Source organism: Andrena cerasifolii, chromosome 5 (genome assembly GCF_050908995.1).
Source record: "Andrena cerasifolii isolate SP2316 chromosome 5, iyAndCera1_principal, whole genome shotgun sequence".
NCBI lineage: Eukaryota > Metazoa > Arthropoda > Insecta > Hymenoptera > Andrenidae > Andrena > Andrena cerasifolii.
This window is the reverse complement of record NC_135122.1, coordinates 16,215,124-16,233,655: the sequence shown is the minus strand read 5'-3', so window position 1 is coordinate 16,233,655 and position 18,532 is coordinate 16,215,124. Positions and strand designations below refer to the sequence as shown.

The window sequence follows — 18,532 nt, the reverse complement described above, 5'->3', positions numbered from 1 at the left end:
GTGCAGCAGCGTATATATTTTTACAATGTAGGAGAGGTCCGGGAATTTTACGATATGCGTATTTTACATATGTATACACGGGGAAAGGTTTTCACCGTTGAAAATAGTTGTCGTACACTATTCAGATGAGTGCTCGCGAGCACCGAAAATATCGGTGCTGAGCACGATTAGTAGATTAATACCGACTTGGCAGCGGGGGAATTTTGGCCGATGCCGTGAGTCCCAGGCGCAGCTCTAGCTATTCAGCCTGCGAGCTTGCAAACAATCGGAGAACAGTAGTTCCCCCAGGGCTGACCGAGCCGTCCAGCGCAACCGCACCTCTTTCCCCTGAAGCTCCACATAACCTCGGCACTCCACTGAGAGTCGAGGTATCCGTTAGGGATTTCCATCGCGTAAAGAAAAGAAAAGGCTGTTTTAGATTTTAAATATTTTCGATAAGATTTAATTTTAATTCCTGCCACTCGTAGCATTGTAATCTTATTTTAGACTGAATCGATAACGTTGGGTGTGACACGAAAATGGTAAATTACATTGGATAATAAGTTTATCCTATTCATACACAGAGGCCGCTGAATTCAGTCCTCGAGTTATGGGTCGGTAACACAGTTTGGGTGGTGACACGAAGTCCCATAAGGTGATAGGTCTATCCTATACTTCGTCGATGACTATACGCGACCGAGCACGTGGACACCTTGGATCGATAAGCGTGCTTCGTGTTTTGACAAAGCGGTCGATCAACCCGCGTGCGCTTCGGGTCATCTCACATCTGGGGGGCGTGTTTGTAAACCCCTTTAAATGGTTGAGTTGAGTGTTACGGGTACACCACAGATTCGTACCACTTCTGAGACTTATATGTAGGTATATACTTTCTCTCGCTGTTTAAAATTTCAGATTCGGTGTGGGTTATGTTTAAAAATTGTTGATTAGAATTTCCGGTGCCACTTGATCGGTTGCAAGCTGCCGATGTTTCCGCGAGTGAAAGCGCGCGCGTGTACATGTGTTACTTTGGAGAAGGCGGAACATATAGGTATTATTATGAAATTAAAAAAGTAGAACAGTGGAGGATGAAATGTAGGGCAAAAGCACCCGGGGTTAATGGCTCTAGTACGTGGGAAACGTTTGCGCATCTGCGCAGTATTCTACAGATTTGTAAGGTTCAATAATTTGCCACTGATACGAGGAGGTTTTGCTCGATGGTATTCACAGAGTGTTGCGCACTTAACGTCGCAATCCAATCGATTCTTACTTGATATAATTTTTCAAAGTTTTCATACACCTTTAGCACTTTACGTTCTATTGGCTCTGTAGCCCGTTTCCTCGACCAGTAGGTATACCTATCAACTAGACATTGAGGCCACTCTTTAACACGTGACAGACATGACTGTTCGCTTTCTGCCATAGCTCGCGGTTCTTTATAGACACGTACCATTCGTACACGTACGATCATTTATATAGGGTTATGAGGTTTTCTAAAATGCTACATCTGTTAAGAAAGATAAGCGTAAGATAAGAAGATGGGGAGATTTAGAAGAGGGCTGGCGGAAATGCGGGGTAATGGTAGTAGAGAGGATTGCCCGAAAGGAACGGCGTGGTTCACAGAGTGTGGTGTAGGAGAAATAAAAAGGGCGATCGACGAGGGGGTTAGGTCTGAGTGGGGTGAGGAGGCTGATGATGGCTGATCGGGCGGGCGCGACGGTGCTGCTAGTTTGGTTTAGTTTCGCCTCTTGGAGGAAGAGCGCAAGCGTCAGTGTCCTTTCTCGACGCTCGTGTGTGCCCGTCGTGCTCGTCGTGCTCATCGTGCTCGTCGTGTACCAGTATTGCCAGTAATCCGTTGAATGTGAAAGCAAAAGGTGGTGATATTTCTCGGAGGAATACAGGTATATAAACTAAACCCTTGTCGCTTTCGATATAACCGAAATCGTGTTCAACAGTTCTTCCACCATCTTACATACATACTTTTATACTTGCCGATGTGTTTGTTTTCTTCCTTTAAGCTTTAGGCGCTACTTTGTTTTGTGTACACCTTATTCGACGTTTCAATTCGTTCAACAGTATAAGTGAAACTTACTTTCATCATCCTTACCAGTTTGTTGCTTTCTTCACTTGATATTTATAAATTGTGTGTTTGCAACGCGCGTATACCTACTTACATACTTACATGTACATAGGTACTCGCTCTACGAAACACGTTTGATCGTGTTCGCCATATACGTAAATGAATTGAAATGTATTACGAAGACAGTGGGATTGTAAAGGAACGTTTATTAGTGGATATTGGCAATCTACATTAGGTATAGCGGACGGCATACTCAGTTGAACCTATTGGCTTTTCCAAGATCATTGAACGTTGCAAAGTGTTACCATCGCGATGTCCTCGTCACCTTTGCCTTAGCCAGCCTTCACTCGATCTTTTCGAATGCTTTGAGATCTTTATTTTAAGCGATCATTTTTTTGAATGCCAACTGTTTCGGTTGGTGCGGTGCGGTGTTGGTATCGTCGATAAGTGGCACGTAGAATTATTACCTTTGGAATAACAGTTCCGTTTTCAACCGAAGCGACTTTTATAACGAATAGAAGAACGAAGATACGTTGATTCTCGTTGGTTTGGTTGTTTGGTGTTCGACACTAAATTATCGATTCCAACACAGTATATGTACTTAGAATTAGATAGATGCTCTGTATTCGACATACAACTTGTACATTCACGTTGGTAAACGGAAAGTTATACCTATAAATAGGCATATTCACGCGGTTGGGTCGTGCACCAATTAGCATTTCATCAACAGTACAATCTCTTACACTTAGAAGCGATGCTTCTTCTCATGGCATTTCTAGATAGGAAACACATTTCTTTCGTGTTCGCCATTATTAGACTAACGTTCTGCCTTTGTTGATTAGATGACAGGTAACGCGTTCCGCGTGCAGCGTATCGCGTGTCTGTGCACGAGTTTCTCTATTCGATATCAAGCACGAGTGCTCGACTACTGATTGCGAGCGAAGTGGTTCCATCGAACAGCGACGTGACGCGACTCGACTCGACTCGACTCGACCGACCGACCGATGAATGCAACGCGATGAATCGCCATACCGTTTTGCGTTGTAGACGCAGCCGCGGCGTTGGAGAATCGACGATCATCGAGAACAGTGAAACCAACAATCCGTTGGGAGAGAAACCAGGGAGACGCGGGAGACGAAATAGAAACGGACAGAATGAAGGATATTCGATCTAAAATTAAGATCGAATGGATCAGCCAAATACGTACAAGTATCGGAACACGGGAATTCTAACTGACCTACGGTTAACTTTCATCAGCAGTTCAATGCCATTGACCGTGTCACCCTCTTTTGGGGGAAGTTAAGGAGAAGAGTGCGTTACACGTACCTATAAACACGTACAAACTCCAGCAAAGGAACTGAGCTCCGGTTATCCAAAGGACAGTTGGAGTGGAATTGTAGCGCCGAAACTTGTGATTCATCGGGCATAGAGTGACTAACTGTAAGTAAGGAAACGGGGCAACAGACGGTGGTGGAGAAAGAGGAGGAAGAAGAAAACCAACGCTAAAGAAAGTTAGAGAAAAGGCGAGATAAAGATTGGAAGGACTGAGAAAGGCGAAAGACAGTAAGACGAGAGCAGGGAACGCGAGGATTTAATAAAAGAGCCTCGTGACGGAGGGGCTTCGCACGGCCCTGGCGCGACTGCGGCATTGCACCCCCACGGGGGGTTCTCTGCCAAATACACCGAATCCTCCCTCCACACCGGAACACAAGAATCACGTGAGTACGCGGGACTCGTAGAATAAGAGGGGAAAGGGGGAAAGGATCGTTGGTTGTGATTGTTATAAGTATTATTGCGAGCAGGGATGCCTGGATGGCCGCGGCCGCGGGTACAGCGGTAGAAACGATGCCAGCTCGCGGGGTAATGGGACCGAGTCGTCGGCGCGCGAGTCGCAGCCGCATCCGCAGCCACAGCCACAGCCAGAGTCACAGCCACAGTCACAGCCACAGCCACAGCCGCAGCCGCAGGCATCGCGTGCTACCGGTACCGTGCATCGCCACAATGGAACTTCGGAGAGTTCGCGCGAGACCGATTTCTTGTCACACGCAGCCTCCGCGCTTCGAAGGTTACACTTCAAATCCGCTGGCGGAAGTCGAAGTTGCCGCACAGTTCCGAAAGTTGTGGTTATGGGTTCCAGTACCGCTTCCGAGACTACGATCAACACCAGCACCGACAGTGCCAACACGATGCTCACGATGGTAAGATTCGTCCTCCTTAAGGGGTTACACCCAGTCAGGCGGCCGAAAACAGGCGAATGTTTGTGAATTTTTTTTGAAAAAGTGGAAGCATATATTCTTACAGAACATTTTGCACTTGAAAGAGCAACACTTAAAGAACATTTGGTAATTTTCTCGTCGAAAAATATTTACGTTTGTAATAAAGTAACCACCCACATCCAAGAAGCCTTTTTTACAAATTTGCTTTTGCGGTGAGCACTGCCATTCGGAACCAGGTTATCTAAAATCAAATTAAAAAAAAGATTTCGTTAGTATATTAATGTATCCTCTGATTGACGGAGGGAATTTCCGAAATATTAATTTAAAACAAAATGGCGGCTATTTAAAGTTGAAATCCTGATTTTTTCGTGCAAAAATCACGCGAAAAATCGGGATTTCAACTTTAAATAGCCGCCATTTTGTTTTAAATTAATATTTCGAAAAATTCTCTCCGTCAATCGGAAGATACATTAATATACTAACGAAATCTTTTTTGTTTTTTGATTTTAGATAATCTCTTTCCGAATGGCAGTGCTCGCCGCAAAAGCAAATTTTTAAAAAGGCTTCTTGCATGCGGGTGGTTACTTTATTATAAACGTAAATATTTTTCTACGAAAAAATTACCAACTGTTCTTTAAACGTTGCTCTTTTAAGTGCAAAATATTCTGTAAGAATATATGCTTCCTTTTTTCCAAAAAAAATTCACAAACCTTCGCCTCTTTTCGGCCGCCTGGCCAGGTATAATCCCTTAAGGTGGGTCCTCACCAGCGAACAGTTCGCGAGCCCTGTTCGCAAACAATGCTCGCAAGTTGTTCGCAAACTTTTAATAACCATTGCTCCTGTAAAGGTGCGTGCCCACCAGCGAGAACAGTTCGCGAGCAGGAAATTTAATTCCCCCACTGTTGGTGAACAGTTCGCGAACGCTGGTGGAGGCGCACCTTTATAGCAACAAACGATCAACACAGATTAGAGAGCAACTGATCGTAGGTGACGACAACGGACGGAGAACAGGCGGATGACAGTTTCGATTTGGCGGACATCCCGTCGGAGATGTCACCGCCCGCTTCGTTAACAACAGCTCCGCCACCTGAACCAGCTCCTCCGTCACCGCCATCCCCGCCACCCCCGCCCTCTCCGCCGATCAACGATAAATACTCCACCGCTGACGGGAAGGGGTCCGAATCGAGGCCGTTACCCTCTGCTATCGCGAGGCCCGAGATTACTGCCTGTCTCAACATCCGAGCGTCGAGTACATTGAATCTTCTTGAGGAGGCCGACTCTCACCTCATCACCACCGCAACGTTCACCGCTGTCGGTGCCCTGAACGAGACCAGGGTAGCCATTTCCGGAAGGACGCCGCCTCTCCCGGACCTCCGGGCCACTGATTTCTTCAGGTTCGTATACACCGCTTCTGCCATTTCCGTACCTTCGCCTTTGGTCACCGTATTTCCTCCCCTCTGTGCATGCACTCGTACCGCCGCCGATTAGAAGGATCCCAAGCAACAACCCTTCATTTCCCCTCTGTTTCTCTCTATATCTTCTTTCTCCTCTCTCTCTCTCTCTCTCTCTCTCTCTCTCTCTCTTTCTCTCTGTGTGTGTGTGTACATTCTCCTAGTACGCCGGTGAGAGGTTCGGTGGACGCTGGCCAACCGGATTCGGATAATTTGAATCCGGTGTTGACAATGGTCTTGGGCAAAAGCGAAGAAGGTAGCAGTCGGCTCGATCGATCCGCCGATCGACCAAACAACTCCCCGTCTAGCGATAGCAAATACGAACAAAGAAAGCCGAGCGTGAACGTTACGACGAATCCTTTGGACATATCGTTGATAGGAGCTCGCGTGGCCAACGACGGCTCAGCCAACGGTCCAGGTAGGACCGCCAGCAGCAAACCCCGAGGAAAAACTGCCGGTGAGTTAAGCCTAGCGGAGTCAAGCGAAATGCTACGACACGGATACTCTTTAGCGAGGGACGCGTTAATCGTTGTACCCCAGCAGGGCCAACTAACTCGTTAGTTTCTCTGTTTCCGTTCATTCTCAGTAGTCTCCTTAATTTATCGGGCCCGATCGTTGCCAGAGAGACGCGGAAGGCGCACGGTCGAAAATTCCAGTAACCGGGACGTAGATATATCGTAGAAAAGAAAGTGAAATGTGAAAGAGCGAGCGAAATGAGGTAGAGAACCAACGGAACGGTTCGACAGTCCGTGGACGGTTGTGCTTTGCTAAGAAAATCAATTGTTGTTGTTTTCTTTCAGAATCTCATCCCCTCGTTTCGACCATTCATTCATGGGTCAGGCTCTTTTTCCCGTTTTGCGCAATAGGTATACAGTTGATTGTGCTCGAGTTGTGTTTCGAGACCTTTGGCACCGAGAGATCACCACTGAAACTCATCGAACGCCGAGGACGCCGAGTAGGAGGGAGGAGGGAAGTCCTTGGGTCGCGTTAACCGTCGACGCTTCTCATTCGAGACGGCAAATTTTCTAAGACTATTCCTTCGTAACAGTCGGAGGTCTCTCGGTTCGTGGTGGGTCTCGTGCATAGTCCGTCAGACGCACTTTGCGATTCCACCCGTTTCCGCTCCTTCCCTTGCATTCATTCACACCTTTATACGTTCTATTATAATACATTTACTATATAGAGTACTTGCGTATCGTTCACCGCAGTTTCCCTCACATTTCGCTTTCTCATTTTCCCGTTTCTTTGCGTTTCTTGCTTGTTATTTCGAGTATGAGCCAGGGCTCTCTCTCTCTCTCTCTCTCTCCTCTCTCTCCATCTCTGTCTCCCGCCATCTCTCCCTCCCCGCCCCTCTCTCTCTCTCCTCGTTCGCAGCCGGATAAAAAGAGTTCATCCCATGTGTTTGTAGTATAAACCTGTACGATGTTTCGTACTACGACATTTTGCAACAGATCACGACGTTTCGCAATCCTTTATGACGTTCGAGAAAGCCGCTGGAATAGTTAACGATCGATAATCGTTATCCATGGAAAGACGGGAGGTAGCGAGGAGCGTTTGGGGATAATTTCTCGAGGAGAGGAGAGCCGTCAGTTATCGACCACTCGACCCCTCGTTATATATCGTTATATCGTTCTATTTTCTCGGAACTTGACAAGTCTGCGCGTTTCAGTTCTTGGGACCGCATGTTTTGCCGATTTTGCCGTTAGTTGAAGTACCGTAGTTGCTAGCGCTTCGTTTGCCACAGCAGCCTACATACATATCGCCGAATTGCCGCCCGTTAACATAATTATGCAGGTACTTGCTTCTCACGCTTTGTTCGTTCGCCCAGGTCGAGACACACACGCCTACCTCGCATTTACCTTTCATCTTCGGTCCAACGTCTCCGTCCTCTCTCAGCCTTTCTAAATCTCCCTAACAAGCACATTGGCGAGGAAAAGGGGAAGAGGGAGAGGAAGCGAGATGGGGTAGACGGAACAAAGCGTAGTTGCGTTGCGAGTGACTGCAAAGCATCCCGTAGGTGTAGCAGTACCTACTTACAAGAATCGCGCTTGGAATCTGAAAGACTGTTTCTCGCAGCTCTATGAAATTGTTATGATCTTTCGGCCACGGGCGGCAATTCTGCCAACATTGGAAAGACGCACGCGTACCTATACCTACATACATACCTGTGCGACCTAATGTGCGAAGCTTAGCATCACGTGAAAAAGACTCTCCCGGCATCGTACGTTTTTCGGTCGAGTCGAGAAGCATTCGATTCCTTTCACGCGAATACCTACCGCGAAGTTGCCGGGGGCCGAGGATCGAATACGGGGACAAGGGGGGTGCCTGCAGCGAAGATGCGCTTGGTGCTGGCGGATAAGTACCTAATTGGATGTAGAATGTTGTTCAGTCCGTCGTCAGATCGGTTTCGTATGTTTTTTTTTCTCGAAAAAGCGAGATCGAAAGAGGGGAATGGAGAAGAAAGATACAAGTGTGTAGTAGGTAGTGCGAATAGGAACGTTGGCGGGAATGTTGGCGGATGAAAACGCGCCAGAGGCAAAGGAACGCGAAAACGTTGTTGCGTGGCTGCTGAAAAATTGAAACTAAAATGCGAGAACGCGCGAGGAAATGCGAGAAATTGGTCCGGTGCTCGGAGGTCTTTTAATAATTCGCAATGTACACTTTAAGCGGAAACACAGACGAAAGGTAACGAATGCTTATTTTCTACTACCGAAAAGGTGGGAACGCGGCTGGGAATAAGAGATCGACGCAAGCAGCAACAATCGTGGTTCAACAACCGTCGCTCTCGTTGGATGGCTCGGCCGGAGCTGCTACGATACTTTTGCACCCGGAGGTAGACGTGAGGCGCCGAGAAGAAAATATGAGGCAACTGTTGGACGTGGCGAACACGCTGACGCTGCAGGAGATACACGATTTCGAGATGAGGTTCGTCCGAGATGCTATCTATTATATGTAGGTACATAGGTACATACGTAGGTATACATATGCGTAGGTATTTGGGTAGACAATCGACGGTTCCAACTGACGAATGATACAGGACACGCGTTGTCGTTTGTCGCAGGTATGGCAGCCCGCACCACAGTCGATCGCAATCGGTCAAGACACCTGGCAGTCGTTCGTCGGGCAGGCCGAATTATTTGAGTCTTCCGCAGCAGAGATCGAGAGTCGCCAGTATGCCGAATACCGGGGTCGAGGAAGAATACTACAGGCTGAGACATTTTAGTATAACCGGTAAAGGGGTGGTAAACAGAGGAGACTCTCTCAAGAGCCGGAGATCTAGGTCAAACAATAGCGTCGCTTCGAGCAATTCGAGGTGAGACTTTCTTACCGTCGACTCTCCTTTAAATTCTTCGCAGGGCTAAATGGTCCGTGGAATCACGGTGAATCGGGTGAATCGGGGGAAACGGTGAAACGCGTCGAGTCGCCGGCGAAATCGGCCGGACTTTACAGTTGCGGGCTGACAAGATCGGACATGAGGAATACCACGAGGTAAGGGGAACGCTCCTTGATTCCGCCTATGAGGTACCATTTTACACAACCCATCGCGCTATTATATATACATACATATGTAGCCTGCCTATACCTATGTAGTCATTCGTGTGCCTGTCAATGCGATGGGAGAGCGCGCTGCCAATAAATCGCACGGTTAGCAGATCACGCGCGTGACAAAGGACAGAGACAACATTACGACCGATAGGACTTGCGTTCCTTTCAAGTCCATTCTTGTCACCTCCCAACTGTATACGAGCATAATACATAAATACGGAATCGTAAACAACGAAATGCTAAAAGGGAGAAGGGAAGAGAAGATTACGAGGCAAAATTGCTGATCTGTTCTACGGTTCTACTCTAAATCGAACGCGTGAGTTTACGTGTGACATGAGCGTTTAAGCGACGTAGACACACGTGTTGGACATTAGAGGAGGATCCAGCCGCGACGTCGAAACGCAGCAGGGACCACACTGCCGCCAATCAACATCGATTCGAGGTATCGCGGTATCGATCGCGAGAAAATAGATTTGCTATCCAATAAGTGGAATGTCGAACGATAAAGAAGATGTTACGTAATAGGTATTTAGTGAATTAAAAGTTAAAAGAGACACGCAGCTTCGAGAGGCGTTCGATTCACGAGCCCCCAGAGTTGTTTTAACCGCCGACGGCATATCTATTTCATGCTTCTTTCTTTCTTTTCTCTTTCGTCCTTTTGTCGCTCTCTTTCGGGCTGGCTATTAACGGCGGTGCAGTACGGAACATCTGACGGCTTCGTATCCTGGTTCGGCAAGGAATTCAGCAGCGGGCTCGTTGGCGAGCTCCCGCGAAAGCAGCGCGTCACAAGGACCAACGCCGTATCGCGTTCTCATGCTGGGAGCTCCAGCTGTAGGCAAAAGCTCGCTGGTTTCCCAATTTATGACCTCTGAGTACCTCCACGCCTACGATACTTCGATAGGTAATTCCCTTCGCATTTAAGTAAATTGATCGGTATTAGGTATACATACATATTACCAAGTCGTGCATTCTTCCATTACAGACGACGAGTCTGGCGAAAAGACTGTTAGCGTACTTCTAGCCGGCGAAGAGTCCGAACTGACGTTTATCGATCATTCCTGCGCTGAGAAGACGGTAAGTTATACCCTACATAGGTATGTCGCTCGCCCGTTAATATACCGAGAGAATGACTCGCATGTCGGATGGCTTGCTGCATTTTTTCTCCCTTTCCGAGATCTGTTTTCTCTCTAGAGTCACCGACTCGCATAAGCGGGATTTAAAACGATTTATTGAAATTCGTAGAATTCCCGAAGTTATAGGCATTTAAGTAGCGGCAAATGCATGGGTAACACCCGGCCACTCGGCACTCACGTAAAACTTTAAACGCGTTTTCCTCGAATCAGTGTTCTCGAAATCGGTGGGACCTGTATCTCCAAAAGTTATTATCCGATTGGACTGAATTTTTTTTATTTTGAAGAATATACTTCTGGCTAGGAGGGAAGCCAGAAAAAATACAAAAAATTGAAAATTTATAATTTTCAAAGGCGTTGAAAGGACGAAAAATATAGGGGGAAAGTTATTTCAAATTTCAAGTGTCGTTATTTTCTTAAAAAATGTCATTTTTGCATTTTTTTCTCTGGTTACCCCCTAGCCAGAAGTATATTCTTCAAAATAAAAAAAGTTTCAGTCGAATCGGATAATAACTTTTGGGGATACAGGTCCCACCGATTTGGATGGATTTTTTGACGCCTTGACTTTAACGACTCCCCAGTGCCGTCTGTAATGATTAATTATAAAACAAAAAATATATTTCTATAATATAAGACATCCTTAATACAATGCAAAAAGTCCCATTAAATTATATATAGTAGTTTTCCTTTAATTAATTCCTAAAGATCACCTATTTTTATGGGCTCTAGACCGGATCATCCCCTTAACGTTTTGCCAAATACCTACTTGGCCCAATTTGTGTTCGTGCACACATATACTAGCGTTAATGTAAAAATGTAGGAAAGTGAAGAGACACGGTCGAAAGCACAACGGTCGGTCATTACGTTTTAAAGGGTAAACGTGTCAAGTATGGGCTCAGCGAGCCATCGTGAGCAGCGATTGATGAGTATCGAGCCATAACAATCGGTCAACCGTAAAACGGTCCGACGATCGATCAACCCCTGTCTGCCACATGTACATATGTATATTACACAATACAGAAGCGCGTGCGCGCGCTCTATCGAACATGTTTCCCTTGAAACTTTCTGCTCTATACTGCCTGTACGTAGGTATTTGTGTACTTATGTAGACCTTAGCTACTCTTGGTGAAAATTTGTTTGCATGATTTTTTTCGCGCCGCCCCCTAAGACTGTTCCATTGGATAAGAAAATAATTCCCGTAATAAATGAAAAAGTGGCAATAAAAATGAAATTTTTAAATAACTAATTAATATTTATATCTTTTTAATTATATATATTAAATTTTACTTTTTCTTTCTCGAGAAATCAGAAATGAGATCATACTTCTTGAGAATTCTCGAAAAATTGAAAAAAAAAATATTACAAAAGTTATATTTTAGGAATAATGTTGATAATATTTATAAAAAAAAATACAAGAAAACTTAAACTAATTCTTCATTCCTGTCTAATTTGTACAAAACTTGTATAAATGAAGAAACAGATTTTATATATAATTGATAAATTTATTTATTTAATACAAAATTTGTGCCAAGCGAAACATTACTTTTTTGTTTTAAAATAGTTTTTTAATCTATTTCTTTTCTTTTTTTTTTGTGATAAAATCTGTAGCTGTAGAAAATTTTCTTTGGTTTTGAGTGGATTTCATTGGCTTGATCGTATACGTAGCACATTCAAAAGTTATAGTAAATTGGGTGTCCTTCTTCCAGTGGACTGAAAAATATGAAATTCCTTTGTTAATTATTTATCTTCTTCTAGGTTGATTCTAAATTCTTGGAACTCTTCTTAATGGTAATTCTTCATATTGAGGATCCGTAAATTTTGTAGTATTTTCAGAAGAACCATGGTTACTGTTATATTTTCCGAAAAGTCTAGCTACTTAGAATTTGTTCTGCCATTTTATACATATCTGTCTTGGATATTAAATGAAAAAAACGCGTCTTTCGAATCTTTTTGAAAGAGATTCTGGATGACCTATGCACAAATTTGATAAGGGATAGATTAGTTTTGTCCGTTCTTTTCGATATTTCTTCTTTAATAGCCATAAAAAAATCATTACTTAATTCAGTAGGTATACAATTTTTCTAAATTGTTAAATTAGAATTAATGAGCACCTTCACCAGTCAATAATGTCGAATCTTCTCTACTGAGAAAACAGTATTTCTCGAGAAATTTTATAATTGCTTATTTCTTATTTCTCGAGAAATTTTATAATTGCTTATTTCTTATTTCTCGAGAAATTCTTGAGAAAGAATTCTCGAGACGGAACACTAGGCTAAGGGTCTTTCAACGTCTAATCAGTGTCTTACGTAATATTTTTACCCTAATTTTCAATAAATACAAATTATATCATTAATGTTTTGGAAAAGTAGTTTCAGTTTAAATTTCCCGAAACCGAGTTGAATGAATTATATAAACCTTTAAAAGAATTTTAATTACTGAAAAAATGAAGCGTAAATAATATTACGTAAGGAGGGGGTTGGAACATCAAATCTTACGAATTCTTATACTGGGGGAGGGAGGGGGTAAGAATTCGCCAAAATTACCCTTACGTAATTTAAGGACGGCCCCATAGCCTAATGCGAATTCGTTTCTCTTTACAGCCGGAAACTTGCATAGCTGCGTACGAGCCACACGCATACTGTGTCGTCTATTCAACAACAGATCGTGCTTCGGTGCGCGTAGCCGAAGAGGTTCTGCAAACTCTTTGGCGTAGCGATCACGTATCGGCTCGGGCGGTAATACTTGTAGGAAACAAAGTCGACCTCGTTCGCAGTCGATTGGTTTCGACTGAAGGTAAGGGGCCGAGTCGCCTGCCCTCGTGGCCTGCCAGCGGATAAATCCGGCCATATCATTACCTATGTACAATGTACATACATATGTATGCAGCTACCTTATGTGCTATCTGGTTTCTTCTTTCTAACTATTCCCTTGCATTTTCCACTCTGGACTTGCCTTCGAGCAATCATCTTCGCGAAAACATTGACAGGTAATTAGTTTCCCTTTTTAAACGATTTTTCTTTCTCGTTACAGAAGGAAAGTCTATGGCGACGTCCTATGACTGCAAATTTATCGAGACATCCGTTGGAATAAATCACAACGTGGATGAACTTCTTGTCGGTTTGCTCACACAAATCCGCTTGAAGCTTGAAAATCCTGAGAGGACCAGGGACCTGTTCCGAAAACGGTCACGAAAGAACCGTAGTAAATCACCTTTAGGATCTTGCTCTGAGAATAACTCACCGAAAAAGTATCGCGGTAGTCGCACAAGTACAAGTTTGAAGGTACGAAACTTATTGGGTAAGGTGTGGGCCAGAGACAGCAAGTCGAAAAGTTGCGAGAACTTGCACGTCCTTTAACTCGTACGTGATACATACTGGGATGTGGCTGCTCTTCCCCCTCCATCGCAGCTTCCTCCTCCTCCATCTTCCTCTTCTTTTCCCCTCCTTTCAGCAATAACAAATCTCTCTTCTCTTTTTCCTCCTGCTCCTGCTCTTCCTCCTCCCCTTCGTTGCAACTGTCACGTGCGCGTGCTCTTCTTAATCACATTTCTCGTCTTTATCGAATTTCCATCAATTCGATCGTTCGACCACTTCTTTCAATGACCCGCAAGATCTTCGTCGTGTAGTTTCCCGCACCGTTATCTCTGTTATTCTTCCCATCTTTCTGACTTTCATCAAATACAGGGAAAACGATGTTGTGCCGTTTTAGGAATAAAAGGGATCGAAAGAAACAGTGCGAGACAGACACGTAACAAGTCTGAGCCTATCAAATTCTTGGTACATACTACACAATGCGAATTGCGAACACACTTTCGGCATTCAAGTTTTTGCATTTGTTTTATTTTTATTCAATAATCGTACGTTGTACGAAACGGCAATTGAGCATAGATTGAATGCCAGAAATCAAAATTCTCGAGTTTACAGGAACGTAAACACCGAAAGGGCATGGCTGGAAATACGAGTAGAACGAACACACTCACGCACGCACGCACGCACGCACGCAAGCAAGCACGCACGCACGCACGCACGCACGCAACACGCATGGCCACACATATGTGTATGTATGTAATAACATATGGAACTTTTGATAAGATACTCGCGATCGAGAATTCCCATCGCGCCCACATGTCTAATTTTACGGAATCTAAATGTTAAGTAGAACAGCATACCTGTTTATTAGTAACAGTTGGACCGGTTAAGGTTAAGGCGTATTCGTCCCATAATATTAACTCCATCCCCCTACCCCCCATCTAACTCACTCACTCACTCACTGATTCTCTGTGAATCCATTGTCTTTTTAGTATGGTGTAATTGCTGTCCTGTTTTCTGATTTTTTTTCGTCGCTGCATTAATATCCTGTTATTCTACATAAATACCTACAGGTTAAGTAAACACGCGAGCCATGCCCCGAAACATCGTATAGTCGCGGGTGTTTAGATAAAGGTAACCGTTCTAATTACGATTAGATTTTCTTCTATGATAGCAGAATTGGTGGGAATTGGTAGCAGTTATTAAATTCGTGTGCGAGAACTCGAGCATGAATGCATCTGCTGTAGGTGTTAACGTTTCCCACCATCCAACGTTGGATTCGTCTTTATCCATTTATTGTACAAACGTGAACGGTATAAAAAGTTATCGCCTCGTTTTATTGATCGTCTGTTCGGCTTAAAAAATATGAACATAGGAGAGGAACGAATGTTGATACACAATATCAAGTCGTGATTCGCGATAGATTACTTATTGCATTGCACCGTAATTTTTCAATAAGTATACATATACACACATACATACCAATGTAGATAATTATGTAACATGCTCGTATCGAACTTGTCGGGAAAAGTCAGACAGATGCGACCGATTCCTGTCCGAGACTGTCATGCTGTACATGCACAAATACAGTATAGTGTACATATACACTACACAGTATACCTACGTATGTATGATGCTCTGAGCTTGTGGCACACTTCGGAGTCGACTCTAGATACCGTCCCCCAAAAATCGTAACGTTCCTAAACTGCTTAGATGAGCATTTTTACTATGTAGCCTTCACTTGTCATACCTATGTATGTAAGTATATGCTTAAATGGGTGAATAAAAATCGGTGTTGCCCATCGTATTTAGCGTTACATAGAGGGGGGCGCGTATACTGATAAATAGATATAGGAAGTCAGATATAGTAGTCTCTCGGATAGAGGTAATAAGCGGTTGAGAGCCGTGACAACCGTTTATAATTTCCTATTTCAGGGTGTCCTGTACACTCTTCAATGGGGTTAGCGGAAACCGAATCAGAAGTGAAATATATACACCCACTTCTTTTTTTTACCATAGAATATATAATATCGTAAGACCGAAAGTGAGGCTCGCATGTTTATTTAACTCGACGCGCTTGGATGATTCGATCCATTTCCTTATTTCTCTTCCAGCAGCTTTACATGCGTGGATAGTGAAATGGGAAAAGTATGTCAACTTAACCAGGCGTTGAAGCAAAAACGTGTTTCGAACGTCGCGACGTTTCGTCTGAATGAAGAGTGGGAAAATAAACACGCGGGTGATGGCACACTTGGAGCCGTATGGAACGTGTAGCTCGCATCTCATTCAGTTTCCTCTCCTATTCATTGCATTCACGGATTGTACATAGAAGCCTAAAAGCAAAGTGGCACGCATGTATTAGATTTTCATCTGCCGTTTGAGTCTTATTGCTTCGATCTAACTGCCGACGCACTCGCACTCGCACAGTGTTTGACATAATAATATTGTAAGAGTAAAGTGACCGGGTAAAGTTTCGAGCGGTTTTGGAACAGCGATCCTTTTGACTGTAGCAAGGACTTTCCGTGCCCTTTGACAATGTTCTAGATTCTAGATTCTAGGACGTTACCATTACGACACTCACCGAATTGATTTATAAAACACATGTATCGAGAGCCTCGTGCATACAAGCGACCACTAAATTAGAAATTAAGTCAGCGCTGTCCGACTTGCCTCCTGGGAGGCAAAAGCAGTCCCTACAATCGTCCGCCGTTGCCGTGGCGCGCAGACGCGCAAAGTAACAGTGAACGTCGGTGTCGCGCGCGGCGGCTGAGCTTCCTCGAGTCCCTTGTCTACGAAAATGTCACAGTCTCCTTTTCCGCCTCGCGAGGTTTCCTTGACAACGAGTCACGCTGCTCGAAAGGAAGGTTGGAAGGGGAAGCAGACGCGTGAGGGGCCCCCACGCTGGACAGCGCTGAATTAAGTGTTGCACCCATTTACGAAGTAACGCCGATCGCTTTTGGGAAATTAGCAATTAACGGTTTGCCAATATTGACCTGTATAATAATTGGAAGAGCAATTGGTCATCGATCGATGACTCAGATTTACAATTTCGATGGATATTTTATAGGTAGAAATAAGTTTGTTTCTCTCGATGTTTGTACAAACCGAATTGCATTTCATCTGAATACCTACGAACGCGTACAAGTGGGCAAGCGAGCGGGGGATCGTATTCACGAAATTTACAAATCGTCCTCTTGTAAATCGCGACACCTACATACTTACATACATACATACTGTATCTATACAGTATACAGCATACACATACCACACCACGCCGGCTTGCCTCCTCCCTGAGCCCCGCCTCCCTACCCGCCTGGTATGTGCATATCCCGCTGCTCGCTCATCGTTAAAGCGTGCTACATGCGTATATGTATATGTAATTGTATACCGAGCGAATATCGCGCGCACTTGCAAGTGCACATTTTCATCTGTTTTCCTGCTTATCGACGATACCGTCCTCTGCTCTTCTCTCGGTCGTATCAACGGCGAGAGCAGCGACGTTAAACGCCAAAAACATGCTCGTGTATTTCTGCTCGACACAACATCGAAAACGAGAGAGCCGTCTGTCTAATCGAAAGGACCAAATCGATAAAAACTAAGATACGCGAAAGAAAGGAAAGTAAAGAGAGGGGAAGGGAAGGGAAGGAAAAGAGTAATGCAAAAACAATCCCCGTTCTGAGAAAAGAACGATGTTCGGTGATGATGATCCGTCCACCTACGTAAGCTTTCAAGAATCCTTCGTGAGCAAGAGTCGGGTTCAATTGGAGACCCTGTCGAGTCCAAGTTACAGAGCTTTTCCCGAAGGAGCCGAACACCGTTGTTCAATTGAAACGGGGCGGCATCCTGCATTGCCCTCGAGACCCAAAGTTTCGAGGACCGTACGAGGAGCGAAACAAGATCATCTTCGACGGACTTTTCGCTAGATACATCCGTACGTATCTGCACGTATACAATGCGACCAGATGTGTACTCACAGACGGATACCCACACTGCGGACCAGAGCCCACCGACGAGGCCATTTCTTCGATTAACGTTATTATAAAACATATGTATATCCTGTACCTGTGCGGCGGTGTATTATACATACATACATATACTACATATAGTATACATATACACTTATATATACCCTGTAATACCTACCGGGCCGACTTTATTGTCTCTTCTTGTTAGCGTATAACACGTCGTCATTCTCCATATTAGCGTCACTATCAGGGAAATGATTTTCGATCCGACACCGGATTTTAGCGGAAAGCAGGTGAACGAACGCAAAGAAATTGGCAATTCGGCCCGAATCTTTCTTACGCCACGAGGGCGGCGATGGCGATAACAATGACCGCGACCACACCGACCATGATACCATACCAATAATATCGACATTCTTCGTTTCTATTTGTATTCTTCTATCTGTACGTATATCGAATATATCTGGGAAAAAAATAGAATTATCAGCATCCACGATGGTCTATAAATTATCACATCTTCGATATTTTTGCGAATTTCGGTCCCTAATTTTCAGGAAACATTCATGACATATCAAACACTGAAAATAAGGGAAAACAAATTTTTATCTTTTTGGCATAACTCGGTATATGCCCCGCCTTAAATGTTTCAAATATAGTCCTCGAAAATAAAAGTTACCATTTTTTTCTTCGCCTTCATAAATAAAAAGTGTTCGAAAAGGGTTTAAACTTCCAAAATTTGAAAAATGAATTTTTTTTTAATTTTTCGAACTTTATTCGAAAACCGTTTGTCGTACGAGAAAAAGTATAGAATTCTATACCTCGTCTGTGTACGTGCTGATGCTTACCTACCGAGTACTGAT

The 18,532-nt window shown here is 44.2% G+C and overlaps 1 protein-coding gene across 7 annotated transcripts; it reads left to right on the top strand.

Annotated features, from left to right (window-relative positions):
- The first annotated feature begins 3,861 nt into the window (after window positions 1–3,861).
- On the top strand, window positions 3,862–18,165 carry LOC143369498 (uncharacterized). Of its 7 annotated transcripts, none has more exons than XM_076813537.1 (11): window positions 3,862–4,254; window positions 5,260–5,666; window positions 5,888–6,180; window positions 6,524–6,589; window positions 8,441–8,675; window positions 8,785–9,036; window positions 9,968–10,170; window positions 10,252–10,343; window positions 13,000–13,192; window positions 13,430–13,680; window positions 14,323–18,165. In XM_076813537.1, the coding sequence occupies exons 1-11, from the start codon at window positions 4,183–4,185 to the stop codon at window positions 14,551–14,553; spliced, it is 2,295 nt and encodes a 764-aa protein (XP_076669652.1). In that variant the 5' UTR covers window positions 3,862–4,182; the 3' UTR covers window positions 14,554–18,165. The 7 variants fall into 7 exon arrangements, with proteins under 7 accessions (XP_076669652.1, XP_076669646.1, XP_076669651.1 ...); XM_076813531.1 differs by having other exon boundaries at window positions 4,047–4,254; window positions 8,441–8,648; XM_076813536.1 differs by having other exon boundaries at window positions 4,047–4,254; window positions 14,108–14,507.
- Window positions 18,166–18,532: the final 367 nt, after the last annotated feature.